General features: G+C 38.3%; 2 protein-coding genes across 2 annotated transcripts; one reads left to right on the top strand and one right to left on the bottom strand.

Annotated features, from left to right (window-relative positions):
- Positions 1–440: 440 nt before the first annotated feature.
- On the top strand, positions 441–1,059 carry K441DRAFT_650335 (uncharacterized protein; the record flags this gene model as incomplete). The annotated part of the gene is made up of 1 exon (XM_067647018.1): positions 441–1,059. A coding segment is annotated over one exon (279 nt), but the record flags the coding sequence as incomplete, so codon positions are not given.
- Positions 1,051–1,523, bottom strand: K441DRAFT_650334 (uncharacterized protein; the record flags this gene model as incomplete). The annotated part of the gene is made up of 1 exon (XM_067647017.1): positions 1,051–1,523. A coding segment is annotated over one exon (156 nt), but the record flags the coding sequence as incomplete, so codon positions are not given.
- Between the last annotated feature and the right edge of the window lie 14,270 nt (positions 1,524–15,793).

Below are 15,793 nucleotides of genomic sequence, written 5' to 3'. Positions count from 1 at the left end.
AATTAGTTGGACAATATCCTTAAGCCTTTAAGCTAGTGTGCGAATCCCTTATAATCCCCCCTGGTTAAGAACACCTGTTATAAGATTTCCCCCCGCCTTTTAATACCCGCGGTAACCTTGCGCAAATTTCGCCAGCAAGTAGCGACAGCGAGAAATAAGTTTTACTGCTCTGCGATGGGCATATGAGGGTCGCACCACTACCAACATGCCACTAGCAAGCGGCGATAACATGGAGACGAGCTTTGATGATCTGGAATGGGGATACGAGGCTAATACCGCCATTAACATTCCGCTAGAAAGCAACGACAGCGAGGAGACGAGGTTTGATGCTCTGCAATGGGTATATGAGGGTTACACTGTCAGAATTAAGCGAGAGATGCTGACTAAGCTCTGGACACATTGCGAGGACGAAGTCCGCATGCAATCTATATAGACATCAACCGCATCTACTGCATCACGAATCAATCAATATTCATCGTCTGCGTCATCTCTATCATCAATTAGACCCTCAAGATACCTCCGCTGTGACCTTGTAATTCCAACAGGTTATAAGCCCGGGTAGCAACACCTCTCCTGACTTGAAAATCGACCCCTAAAATAACCTCCTCTACCTTAACCTTAACGACACCTACGTACGATCACAAGGCCGGTAAAATCGTTATTTTCAATGGAGACAACTTTGCAGACTGGGAGCGCACCTACGAGGCAGCTCTGATCATGTCAGAGGGCTGGGATTTTATTACTGGTGCAGAGGACCCAAATCGAGTCAATTCAGCTGACGGAAGAAGAAGACGAGGGGAAGCAAACAAGATCATCTACAATTCGATAGGAGACGACCGTCAGGAAGAGATGCGTGCGATGATGAAGGCGTACGATATTTAGGGAATGTGGGAAGGAATGAAGAAGTTCAATAAGGCTAATGACGAGGTCTATACCTCTAGACTTCGCAGGGAGTTCTATAGCACTATATTCGACCCTACGAAGATGCGAATCGCCGAGTTTATGCATATACTGAATCGATTCAAGATCAATCTAGCTTCGATACCTCGAGCACTTACCAACGACGATATTAAAGAGCAACTCCTTCTAGCCCTACCAAGCGATGTCATGTGGCAGAATGCGAAGACCTGGTGTCTACGAGACAAACGAGACCTTGAGAGTTGCATTACCCTTCTTTAGGAGCATGAGACTGCTCGCCCTATACAGGTACAAAATGCAGCACTTGCACAAGAAAGGAAAGACGAACCTAGGGGGAGAAAGGGAAACCAAGGTCGAACAAGGGGCAGAGGTCGTAGTAGATTCGATTATTCCTTATCACGTTATCGCCATAGCTCGTCGTCTTGAGTAGGTAAGAGCTACAGCTATAGTAAGGAGCTAAGGCCACCAGAGAAAGACGAGTGTAGAGTATGCTATCAGGAAGGCCACTACTAGGAAGACTGTCCCCTGCTCAGACAATTCCGATTTGACAACGCTAAGAAGAAAGATTAAGATTAAGGTGCTTCTAAGGCAGAGGAAGTAGGGAATGTAGCAATAGCTGAGGAAGAATTCGATAGCGATTTAATCTACCCCTGACCCTGAACGTGCTATGCTTACTACGAGTATAGGTTCCCTTATAGAGCACGTCAGGTGCTAGCTATAAGCCAAGCTATGAGACAGTGATCGAGCGGGACGCTTAGATCAAGATCAAGCGGGACGCTTAAATTAAGCCGCGAACTGACCTAGACCTCCCCCTACTACCTTAAACGCCGACAGAGACTCTAGTTGCGAGAACTGCGAGTAGGCAAGACGGTGATTGAGTGGGCCGCTTAGATCGAGCGGGATGCTTAGATTAAGTGGGAAGCCTAGGTCAAGACCAAGTGCCGATAGAGACTCCAGTAGCGGGAACTACGAGTAGGCTAGATGGTGACTGAGTGGGCCGCTTAAACCGAGTGGGAAGCCCAGGTCAAGACCGAGTGGGCCGCTTAAATTAAGTGGGAAGCCCAGGTCAAGATTAAGTGGGACGCTTGAATCTGCAAGGTGATGCTAAGGGTGGGACGCCTGTACTGAAGAGAATGCACACCTATACTATTATGGGGGAGAGTACTAGAAGGAAGGTCGTTACTCCCGAGTAAGCTAGTTTTAAAGCATAAGTACAACGCCAAGGGAGAAGTAATTCGCAAGAAGGCAAGACTATGCATTTGGGGAGATAAGCAGACCCCCGATATTACGAAGACAAGAATTTTAAGAGAATGGAGATGCAAAGACCTAGGACCTGTAGAGGTATTCGTAGGCTTCTAAATCAATTAAGATTATAACTGTAATCCGCCCCCTTGATTATACGCTATGGGGGAGCCGTGATTTGGATGGCTTAAAGGCAGAAGTTGACGGCATTGAGTTTAATGGAAGTAGAGATTATGGCAGCGTCAGAAGGAGTAAGGTCAGCAGTATGGCTTGAGAAGCTGACGAGAGACCTGGGGGAGAGAGACGACGACAACCCTTTTATCCCTACGCTCTACTGCGACAATAAGGGTACGGTCGACCTTTTGTACGAAACGACATGGTTTAGCGAGGTCGACTTAAAGTGCTACCGATTGACCAATTTACGAAGCACTGTGTAACGCTAGGAATCGGTAACTGACGGAGCAAGTGATAGAGGTTTTTCGCCTACTAGGTTTTCCCTCCGTATGTAGGCCAAATGGCACTTATAAGGTATTTGGGAATAGCTTTATAATTGCCTATTTAGGACAGACGAGGAGAGCGTCGTCAGTATGGGGGAGTGTCAGAATTAAGCGAGAGATGCTGACTAAGCCCTGGACACATTGCGAGGACGAAGTCCGCATGCAATCTATATAGACATTAACCGCATCTACTGCATCACGAATCAATCAATATTCATCGTCTGCGTCATCTCTATCATCAATTAGACCCTCAAGATACCTCCGCTGTGACCCCATGACCTTGTAATTCCAATATACACCGCTACTAACATGCCATCAGCAAGCAGCGGCAACTTAGAGACGAGCTTTGATGATCTGGAATGGGGATATGAGGCTAATACCGCCATTAACATTCCACTAGAAAGCAGCGACAACGAAGAGACGAGGTTAATGCTCTGCAATGGGTATATAAGGATTATTCCTACACCTAAGTTTTAAACTCTTAACATAATATAATTATTTGACTATTTATAAAGTAGAACTAGTAGTGACGCCTAAGCTTATAAGAGAAACCGTCACAATTGCACTAATGCTGCCTCCGCTCCCTTTCCATTTAATATATTACGGCCCGGCTTAGTAATAACCCTAACCGCTCTTAACCTTTAGAACCTTATTACTATCTAGGACCTATAAGTCCCTATAATAGCTAAATACTAACGTGTAAATAACCAACTTATATGGATAATATATCTAAGTATACTTCCCTGTAAAATAGAGTGTTAGGCCTATTATAAGGGAAACATTATCTGCTTTAACCCCTAGCCTATAAAGTATTTCTGGCATCTTTAATCTTAGTATCTTGTTTGTGTTAGCCGTCCGACTTACTATAGGAGTAAGCTAAAGTAAACGTATATTTATAGCATGTTGGCGCGCTTAAAAGCTTTCCCTAGTCTCCCCTAGACCGATAAAAGGGTTAGTAGATGTTTCGTTGGTTTGTGTAATATTCTTAATTGTCTTCTTAAGGCTGGACTGTGCGAGGTCTGTATACTTCTCTTTAATAATGGGTATAACAATATTGCTCTTTAGGAGAGCTTTCTTAGGCGGTTTGTTCTTACTTATGCTTACACTGTTATATCTAAATTTGGTATAAATGCTACCGGGAAATTTAACTTAGTGGCGGGGCAGGCGGTTTAGAGGGGCAGGTTTTATTGGGCTTTTTGCTTTTTAACCTCCGCTAGGTAGTAAACGTATATAGATATTAAAATGCTTAGTATCTAAAACAAGCCTTAAACATTTAACGCCCTAATGCTTAAGTAAACGTTACTATTAACGCTTAGGCTTTACTATTTTTATTAGTAAGGATTTAGTAGTAATGTTTTCGATGCCTTAAATATACCGCTAAAGGTAAGCAACTATATAACCCGCGTCTCTCTATCTACAATAGGCTGCTAACCCCTATTTTCCATAGGCATGCTTATAACGCCCCTTCTCGTCCTTTATAATGTTTAGCAGCCTAATCTAAACCCTACGCATGCTTTAATAGGAACTATTACACCGTATAACCTTTAAACGATCTTCGCCATGTATAGCATCCTATAATTAATATATATAATAGCCGCTGTGCGGGCCGCTATATATATTAGACGCCTAATATCTTATCCTACGCGAATGTATTTGCACTATCCCTCCTACCCTTTATAATATTTAGTAGCCCAGACTTTGTATATAGCTGTAATAAGACCTACTAACGGTATATGGCACGCGACCTTTAACCGGTCTTTGTTGCGTATAGCATCCTCTAAATAATATATATACAGCCATTAATTTCGCCTACTAATTCTTATTTAATCCTTAAAGGCAATACTTATAGATAAGTAGCTCTATAACCAGCGTCTCTATTTAGAATATAATGCTAACATTTTATCCTCTATAGTCGTATATGCAAATTCTCCCTAAACTTTCTAGCGCTTAGCAACCTTCGCAGATACATATGCAACTTACTCCTCCCTTATATTTAGTGCCTCCTAATTTACGCCGTGCTCCAAAAATGCCGTTGTTAAGCAGCGTGCACTTACCGAAACCGGCGGCAAAGTGAAGAACTTAAAGGCGGCGCAGAATAGGCTTCTATAAATGCATTCGTAGCGTCTTCTCGTCCTATACTATCTGGCAATCCAATTTAAACCTTAAACATTATTCTTAACCTTTATCAATTTTTACTACCCGTAATACTAACGGCGGCTTATATTTTATAAGTATCTAAAGTATAGCTAGAGGCGAGGTGGTATTTACGTAAGTTTTCTATGGCCTTGCGGTCTTCGAATATACGTTAGTGGCACCCTCCTGTCCGCGATCTAGCCTTGACAATTCCGAGACAGATACTTACCGGTTTTTATTACCCGCCGCGTGTATATATATAGGTTAGGTTAATCTTTCTAAGCCTAAGCACACCGTAATTAGCGCGCCCTTTACTATCCTTTATACGTTAGAAGCTAAGTCTTAAGTTAGTGCTATAATATAAAAGGCTACTAAGAACCCCGTACCTTCTCCACTAAATCCTTTGCATTATGACCCACACCTCGCAATTTTAGTAACAGTACTAGCTACTACGCGCTGATCTTAACGATTTATACGTCTCTACCTCTAACTAATATTTTCTTAAACTGATATTAATAGAAAACTGTAGTTTCCTTGCTCCTATTAGCATAACTATATTAGTATAACGCAGACAGCAATAGACTTTAAAGTAGTTCTCTGTTAGTTTACTAATATTCACTTTTGCTATATACTACTAATATTTTATAGCAATAGCTAGGGCTATATTTTAGGAACATCTGGATATGCAAATTAACGTTTAGGATAAGGTAGTTAAAGGTTACTATTATACTATTGCCGTAGTTTAATTATATGGTAGTATTATCTCGTCTAAAGAGCATCGCTGTTAATGGCGGCTAAAGGGCGCTTATTGCGGCAACGGTCTAAATGGTGTAGTTGGAGTCTTATATTTGGAACTAAAAGCAAAGGCGGCCTCTAAATTTAATGCTTTTAGTTAAGCTAAGCTCGAACTAAAAGTAGAGGCGGTCTTAGAATTTAATGCTTCTACACTAGTTAGTTACTAAGCTTTCTATAGGAGCAGCGTCTTTACTACTACTAATGGATTCTTAACTACTCTCTAATAATTCGTTTTACGTAATGTAATACCGTTACGCTAATCCGATATCTAACTATGTGTTTTTATTTTTATATAGACTTATATATAAAGTAACGTAATAGAAGCTTCTGTATAAATACTACCCTATTAATAGCTAAGAGCCGTTGGGAGTTAGAATAAAGCGTACCCGGAATCAACTACTAGCTAAGAATATTTCCTAAATCCGCCTAGATGTCTTGTATCTCTGCCGCCAAAATCCCCTTTAAGTCTTAGCCTACCACCTATAACAGCCGCTGCTTACTCTAATAAACCAATTCCACAACTACCGATAGAAAAAAATAACTATAAACCCTTTATCTTCGTCACCCGTAGCACTAGCATTAGCTAGGCGTTAATACGTCTTTATTACTCACCGTATATATACACTTAATCCAGCTTAGTTAATGCACACCGTAGTCTGCGCCTCGCCATTATAATTAACATTAAGAGCCTCAGTTTTAGGCCGGTTAGGTCTTTTATATATATAAATAGACTCCTAAGATTTGTATATCCTATCTAATAAAGACCTTATTTGCATTACAGCCTATATCTTATAGTAAAGGCTATAGTGCTACTAACTGCACTTAGCTTTTAGGTAAGTAACTATGCACTTAACCCTTTACCTGCTAACAAGTTATTTCCGTAGGCGTTCTGTAACCTTTCCTCTCCCTTTAGACTATTTTGCTACCTAATTAAGGCCCGCCTTACTTTGTAATTTAGAGGAATAAACTATACGACCTTATGAAGAAGAGTACTACTTTATACCCCCCTTATAGAAACCTGTTATATTAATTTAGATCCTTTTTAATAAGCACTAAAAGATGTTATAAAACTAGCAAATGAGTGACCAGCAGTCTAGAGGACGAGTGGAGTTACTAAGACTAAGGGGAGAGGCATCGCGAGTAAAAGGAGATGAATGGTTGGAGGTAAAGGATCTTAGTAAGAGACGAAAGACTTAGAATAAACTTGCATAGCAACAATTCCGTAAGTAAAGCTCCGTCTGCCTTTTTATATTACCTTTAAAATCGTTTATTAACAATGCATTGCCTCTATAGGAGAGAAAGTAAGAGAATAAAAAGTAAGAGAATAAAAAGAAGAGATGGAACGAGAGGTCGAAAATTAGAAGCGAGTAGGCAGTTCCTATGCTTCCCTTAAGCTAGGAGATCTTAATCTAGGCCGTAAACTATCCGGACTTCCTTAGGGAGGCATCTCCATGCGGTATATTATTAAGGCCGGAAAAACCAAAGAACAGAACTTATAGCAAATTTCCCGTGAGAATTTGGTGTACGCCGCCGCCAGTAATGTTAATAGTTAGGTTACTCTTTGGATTGGTTCGGTTTAACTAAAATCTTAAGAGTAACCGGTTCGTCGATTTTACTGGCTCAATTTGGATCGGTTATTAGGTATTTTAATAAACTGGTTATCTAATAAAACCAGATAGCTCTGGCCATAATATAAAAATGAGCCTCTGTATAAGCCTCTGTATAAGCCTCTATATAAGCCCCTACTAAGCCTTACCTTATAGGGATAAGCGCTATAATTTAAATAGGGCTAGCCTCTGCCAAGGCCAAAAAAATACACTAAAACTTGTAAATAAACACTTTTAAGACATGTTATCTGGTTAATCTGGTTTAACCAGTTCTATAACCGGTTCAAGCCTTAAAATTGTATTTTAGATTGGTTTTGGCCTCATTTTTAAAACCTAACCTAACTGTTGATATTACTATATAAAATACTAGGAAATACAGAAAAGATGTCTAGTAAATATTGTAGCGATGTAAGAGCTAGCTCCTTTCTTATTATTTTGTAATAGGTAATTAACGCTCCCTATAAAGAGTATAGGCTCGATGAAAACTATGGTTAGTTTGGCCAACTACCTATAAGCTACTGCAAGCTAATGCTAACTCTTTCCTCCTAGGTGATTGTAAAGATATACTGTCGAAATTAAAGCTATTTAGTAGCAGGGCAGGATTATCCGCATCGCCATTAAAGTGATGTTTCTTTTGGCCTACGTAGCAAGAGGGCCTAGTTGCGTATAATGGGGGATTCTTATTTAGCAAATTCGAAAGCTAGTTAGGGATTTTGATACGCATAAAACCAAGACTTCTAAGACTAGAGACTTTACATTTGCATTAGTATAAGAATACCAACCACCGAATTAGATCCTTATGTCGACCGCAAAAAAGAAGGTTATAAAAGGACTTATATATCCCTTAATTCTATAAAGAAAAGAGACTATATATATATAAGGTAGATGTAGGTATAGGGGGGGGAGTTGGTAACCGAGTTGGTGACCAAGTTAAGGGGTAGGTAACTAAGTTGGGTGGAAAGACGACCTAACTTAGGTCGACACCTTAATATCGCTAAGTCTTAATGCACTTGATTCTTAACCCAATATCGTCGTTTATAACGTGCTGGCTGCGCTATAACAATTATCTGACTATAATTAAGGTGTAAATGCAATATATAGCTATGAAATCAGGCCTCCTACCGGCGTATAAGCGCCTTCCTTTTGCATTAAATGGCATTCGGTAGCATCTCTTTAAGCTCGCATGTATACCCCCTTAGAGGTTAAGCATTGAGTAATACTAAGCAGATATATAAACGCACGACGATGAATTAGCATAATGCGTGCGGCAATAACTTCTAGGCTAAACGTATGATATAGATTAGAAGAGCCTTTTACAGTGTAGGTCTAGTCCTATAATTTAGTATAACTCGGCTTTAGTGGTTATTTATATATCTAACTCCCCAGTATTAAAATATCTCGACTTTATTCTTTTTAGCATCTTTTAACTTAGAAACTGAGAATCATGCCAAACGTTCCTGGTCCTCCTCCTCCTCCTCCTCTTCCTCCTCCTCCTCCTTTTCCTCCTCCTGTTACTATTACTACTGCCGCCACTACTGCTGCCGTTGCTACTGCCCTAAACCCCTCTGCTTCTCACTCCCCCCCCAAGGTTTCATTCCGAGATAATATGGTACGGCCGTTTAAACCGAAATTTTACGTAGATCTGGATCTATTAAAAAAGATAGGCAGCTATTTAAACGTTAAGATACCTTTTAGGCTTATGTTACTTACAACTTTATATCTGCGTAAGAACAGTCTCAAGTGTAAAGCAGAGTCTCTCCTTAAGATAATGGAAAATATTAATAACGCCGTAGCGAGACAACTTTCTAAGAAGGTAATAAAGAGTAATAATGAAGTAAGGGCTCTTATTAGTGCATTGCGGGAACGTGCTATTCTTTCTTTAAAGAATATAAACGAGATAAATAAATGTTGCTTTGAGCCGAAACTTTGCTAAGAGCTTTAATTAATAAAGTATAGTGGTAAGAAGATTGGTGTTAGCGTAGATGGGGAATAGTGTTATAGTAAGCTTTAAACTTTTACCTTGGCTCTTGGGACTAGACCGCTACGTTATAACCTCACTATTGTCTTGGATAAAGAAATAGATGATCTTCCTATTATTAAGTATAATGTTCCTTAGAAAGAGTGGTTTTAGGGGTTAACTCTAGTAAAGTTCTAGAAGGAAGATTCCCCCCTATAAAATATACCTACTTTGGATAAAGAATATAACGACATAGCTAGAGATATGGATAGCGCTGCGTTATTAGAGATGGTAAGAATCTAAATAAACTAGTTAAGGAGTTGGGGGGTATGGGACTTAATAGTGGCTAAGGGGTTTATGCTGCCCAATCCTTTAGGTTCCGTAATATTAAATAATTTACTTTTACTTACCGAATCGCTTAATATGGAAATAGCTCCTTAATTTTGGGTAGGTTAGGGACTTTAATAGGCGTAGGAATAGGAATTATAAAGCTTAAGACCGTAGTTTTGCTTTAGTACAAGAATATTAATTATAGGATTAGACCCTTAATATCGCTAAGCTTTAATACACTTAATATATAGCCCCGCCGTTTGCGACGTACTAGCTATGGAGAAGTAAGGGGTATTTTTACAGTTGGACGTAGTCGGTTAGTGGCCAAAGGTATTTAGATAGTAAAGATATACCTACATGCTTAATGCGAGAAATTGTTATACTAGTTATTAGGAGCCTAGTACGCAAACTATTATATATAAGCTACTAAATACGACCTCATCCTACCGTTACGGTATTCTAAAGTAGTTTTGCTAGTGGATGAAAGGTAGATAGAGAGGTAGTATAAGTTAAGGAGCGCTTCCCTCTCGAACTTTAGTTTCTAGAGCTGCTCTCTAGTAATATATATACCTCTAATTGGCCGCTAGCAAATAGAAATACTAAAAGCGATAGAGGTAAGAAGGGATAAAATGTGTGTAAGAGAAGTATTACTATACTGTACTAATAGATCTCTATTTTAATAGTTAAACTTTAAATTGCTTAAACCCTAGGTATGGCCGCGCGATCTTATAATACAGACTATAAAAGATTTTAGATTTCCTCCTAAATTAGGCGTATTAGATATTGCACTTATTAGTCCTATTCTACTATTCCTTTCCACTATTACTAAGCAAATGAGGGAAGAATTGCTTAATAAAAGGGTTATAAAGGCCTGTCTTATTAAAGGTCAAATTACTTAGAAAGAAATAATAGGCGTGGTTTTAAGGTAATCTCTAAGACCTATTCCGGATGGGAGGTTTATACTAATATTAGGATCGCAGTTATATAAAATACACTAGCGACGCCTAGAAGGACAAGAGGGTGGAATAATATATTTCTGCCTAGGTTGGGATTAAGCTTAAACTGGGGATAGATACCAATATCTTTTATGTATATATAACCGGACCGAACATTCCTAAACTATGGTATAAAAAAAATTATACGTTTATATGTATTACTATGTTAAGCAATGAGAAAATAGAGGGAGGGAGGATAGTTTTAAGGGGTCTGTCCGGAGACGCCGTAGAAATGCCTCCCTTGTAGATAGTAAGACTCCTAGTATTCTTAATATGAAACTTATACTTAGCGTTATATACTAGGGCTAGGGCATTATATTCTAAGGATCGCTTATTTAGTGTAAGGTAATGCCTTTCTAAGGCTAGTAAGAGCGAATTATTGCGATAACTGCGTTCTGACCTCGCTCGTACCGTCTACTTAACGAAACGGTTCTCTTACCTAGAACTATCTTAGATACGAAGAGATATTGTTTAGAGGTCAGTCAACACCGCTTAAAGATAATTTCTAAGATGCTAGAAGAGCCGCGTAAGGAAAATACAGAAAAGCTCTTAGAGCTTGTTTGGCGCACTTGCACTAATATAACTAATAAGGACTTCTTAAACGTGCCTAAATTAATTAATGCGGTAAGAGGCGGTCTTAAGGAAGAACTAGATCTTGTTTAAAATAAATATAGTCTAATACGGACCCTGACTTTCTTTACTATAATAGAATGGATTCTTAAGCTTATAAGGGAAATGATAGACTATATGGGTATTTAAAAACCGCGTATCGCTAAAGTAAAAGAAATTGACCGGATTGCTGTGGTGATAATATTAGGTTTTAGACTATCTCTAGTTAACTAGTACTAAAGACCGTGGTATAAAAAATACCTAAGAGATACCTTCGTTAACTACAAGCTTTAGCTTATTAGGTTACTCCGGAACCCTAAAGGCAAGGTTATCGTTTTAGAGGATTTATACCGTCCAAATAAGTTTAGCTGGATTCCCGCCGCCTTCCCCGAAAACCTTCTATAAGAAAAGCGTGGAAATAAGGTTATTGTTAGTATAATTATTGGCATAGGCTTTTAGCTAAAGGAGGTGCCTAAGGATAATAGTTTGTATTTACGATTACCTAATATAAATCGCGCTAATATTAAATCCAGGCTGTCTAGAGCATCTTAGTAATACTCTTTATATATAAGGCCGAGACAAGAACCTAAGCGCGGTAGTGTTGTATAAGAAGTAGATAGAGCCTTAGAAATCTAAGTATAAAGCCTAAAGTATAAACATTAAACACTTGCTAACAATGTTAGGCGCTCTAAGGGATGCGAGGTAAAACTTAATGCCTTTACTATGCACCTAGCGTACCGGGGTCTAGGGTATGGAGAATTGCTAGTAAAGAAATTTATGTCTGAGGTAAATTCTGTAAAAGATGTAAAAAAGAGGGTATATGTGACCGCAACGCCGTCGAGCGAAAAGATCCTAAAAAATGTTGGTTTTGTATTTGAGTATCACTAGGTGGATACTGGGGATAAAACCTCATTTACTCTTAGTTCTGGCGTATGCGCGCCGAGGGAGGGCGAGAAGGTTGTGAGGGATGCTATTTGCTCAAATTAGTCGTTTACGAAACGAATAAGAATCCTTAGTATGTAGATCCCTAATTTTTACGCCCAAACTTAGGTCCCTATGGTCTTTACGCTCTGCAATATACATCTAAAATTAATACATTTTAGATCAAAATTTGCGTGTATATTAGGTAGATTTTAGTGTATATAGAGCTGAATTTAAATATAAAATATACAGTTTTATCCGTAGACTCTATATGCGAAATGCAGTGGTTTTTAATATATATTGCACCTAGATTTCACGTATATTAGGCACGAATCTCGTGTATATAACTGTAGAGAAGCTTAATATTTGGCTTAATTTAACTAATCTAAATATTAAATATTCTTTATATAATTTCTAAATCGGCCGCGTAGCCCACCTATATGCGACTCTGCCACTAGAGCTTTATTAAGCCTCCTATACGTGCCGTAGCTAGACGATCGTATCGTCGCAATAAGAGCGCGAAGCTAGTTACTAGGTCGTAAGAGGTAGAATATTAAGGCCCTATGGGGGGCAAGCTATATAGGGTACGTAGACGGTCTATATCCGCGCGATAAGTAGGGTTAGTATAAGGCACTACAATACTAGGAAACGCGTTAAGATAGGATAAATAGTAGGGCGACGTCAGCTTTAACTAACTAGCTAATAATAGGGACGTTATATCGATAATAAGGCGCGTTTAACGTGGAAATGGGCTAGTTATCTTACGGTTTTACACGTAAGTTTGGGCGCAAAAATCGGGGATCTGCATGCTAAGGATTCTTATTCGTTTCGTAAACGACTAATGTTCGTTAACTGATTTCGCCGACTCGACCTATAAAAACGTTCTTTCCTGCATCGTTCTGCCGCATATATCTTTTGACTTCTAATATAACTACTATAAGGTGTAGGATTATTCGTAAACTTATAAAGAATGTTTGGTATACTCTATGTAATATTAAACATTAAACATTAATTGTAGATATAACTAAATATTCTAAAGTATTAAACTAGCCTTAGCCGTAAAGAGAATCGGAATCGGAGTTGGAGCTATTAACTTTAACACTAGACATATTAATTTCTTCGCTAGCTTATTGCCCGCCGCCGTCTAAACTACTTAGAGACCCTTCTGCATCTAGGAATAGCTATGGCTTATTTATTCTGTCTTCCTCTAATAGCGGCTTCCCCGTATTAGGATGCAGCCGGCATATTCTTAATTTCTTAAATACTATCCTCTTCCTTATATAAGCTTGCGTTAAAATCTCTACCTAAGCCTCTCCCCATCGCTTATTACTTATTTCGACTATCTCTAATTTAGTTAACCAGTTAACGAGCGGCATTTCGTTAGCGTAAGGGTTTTTAGTCTTTTCCTTATAGACCTCAGTTCTAATATAGGTATCTAGCTTTCGCTTGCTATTATTACAGGATTATAGGACCTGTACATATAGGCCAAGCTTCTTAATAATATTGATTCGTTTTCTTTTACCATTCCCGTCATTTATATATACCTTATACCATTTCTTATTAAACTTAGAGTGTTTCTCTTCTATGCTCTAAAGCTTATCAGCGCCTCTTGGCGCAAGTTAGTAGCTACTAATTACTTAGTAAAATGGATGGTTTTCTATGCCCGCATTGATAATAAAGCGACTTTACTGTTTGTTTTCGTAAGGTCTCGTAGCCTCTAGAATGCTAAATTCTGTCCTTCCATCCTTATATAAAGGCATCTCAATGCAATCGTCGTTTAGTAAGAGTGTAGATTATTAAGGTCTATATTAGACTCTACGGATTTAAATGCCTCTAGTATATATTTTAGAGCGATAGGGTCTGTAGCTAATAGGATATAGAGTGTAGCTGCGGGCTCTAGGGCGTTCTGTCTAGGTAGGACGCTTTTAGCTTTCTTTCCGTTAGGTTTGGATGTTTTAGCAAACCCTACCCTTTTAGCAGTAGCATCGCTCTTTATAGGCAATTTGGTAAAGCTTTCTTCTTTAGAAACAAATAGTGTTTTATTAGCACTACTTTCATTAGTAAAACTGCCGACTTTAGCTGAACTTACTGCTTTAGTACGGGAGCTACTCTTTATAGGTGGTTTAGTAGAGCTTGCTTTAGCATTGCTTACTCTGGGGTTAATACCTATAGAGGGTTTAGCAGAGCTTGTTATATTAGTAGCAGCAGAGCCAATCTTTATAGACGGCCCAGCACCGCTGGCGCTGCTCAATTGTTTGGCTAAATCGCCCTCTATGGAGTTTAGCAGCCTTAAGCTCTCTCGAGCCGTAGCGCCTATAGAGAGTACTAGCTTCTTTCTAGGAATCTAAGTGCTTGCACTATTAATACCTTCTAATAACAGTATCGCTTTAATCCTAAGTATAAGTTAATCTCTTTTTTATTCTTGGGTGTCCTTATTAGGTATCTCTAAGATACTAAGAATTTCTTTTATAGATTGAATTGGTATTTCGTAATTAGTTAAAACTAGGTTAAGCTTTTTATTGACTTTTATAAGCTCTATATTTTTCTGTTTAGCTGCTTTAATTGCTTTTTTTAGAGATATATCTCTTGCTACAAACTTCTTTTAGCGGGCTAAGTTAAAAAATTCTTGTACTTATAGTCTAATATCGTTCCATACCGCCATTTACTTAAGTATTAGGCCTCTTAGGGCCTCTAAACAGGCTAAATAGGCAGTAGTAGCCTTTAGCGATTCATTAATTAACTGCTTAATTTTAATCTTAATGTGGCTTGGCGTTATTAACTTATAATTAATGCCTACTTTTTTTAGCGACTTAATGAACATAACTGACCCCTCCGTAAGTTTTTTAATACTTTTCTCTCTTATGACTGTTCCTTCCTTAAGAGTATTAATTTTATTAAGCTGGTTTTTAAACGCTTAAATATTGTCTAGTATTATTTTTTAAGGGAAATACTAATAACGGTCTGGTCGCTTATATTTCTTTTTTAATTCCGTAAACTTATCCTAGGCTTTCCGTTAAAACTCTTTTACTATATCCTTATTATCCACATCCAATGTTTTATTCTTTATTGCGGCCTTTTTAGCTTCTAGGTAGGCTATATTAAACTTAAAAGAGATGGCTTAAACTAGCTTAGAATTATAATTACTGTTAAATTTCTTAATTTCTGTATCCAGTTTATTTATTGCTTTTTTATAAGTTAATAAAATGCCTATATCCCACCACCGTCTAACAAAGGGAAAGGCTTTATAATATACTTTTCTTATCTCTTTTAGTACCTCGCTAAGCCCTTTTTCTTAATCTTATGACATTTGCACTGCCCCTTTAAGCTAAAGTGCTACCCCATTCTCGTCTAGGGAGTAGTGTTTTTTAGTTAGATTCTAAACCCTAACCTTTTTTATTTCGACGTCATCTTTATTATCTAAGGAATTTATCTCTATTTTATTATCTAAGATAACTTATTCTATCTCCTCTTTCTCCTTAAAGTTGTTATTTACTACTAAAGCTTTAGGTCGCCGATAATCCGAATATGTTTTAAACGGCTTAATGATATTCTCTAATTTTTGATTTTAAGTTTGTCTCTAATAGCGCTAGGTTTAAAGACGCTAGGCTTAATGGCTTAGAGTTAGTAGGTAGGAGACTTAGGTATAGTATATTGTTAATTTATAATAAACCCTAATACTTAACCGCAAGTCTATTAGTCTAAACGTCCGCTATTATAAGTATTCTTCCGTGCTAATTGGTAATATTAAAGTTAGGTTAAACTGTTGGACTCACAAGGGGATATCACGTA

This window comes from Cenococcum geophilum (assembly GCF_001692895.1).
Source record: "Cenococcum geophilum 1.58 unplaced genomic scaffold K441scaffold_1, whole genome shotgun sequence".
Taxonomy (NCBI): domain Eukaryota; kingdom Fungi; phylum Ascomycota; class Dothideomycetes; order Gloniales; family Gloniaceae; genus Cenococcum; species Cenococcum geophilum.
The sequence above is the reverse complement of the archived record's forward strand: the minus strand, read 5'-3'. Positions and strand labels throughout refer to the sequence as shown.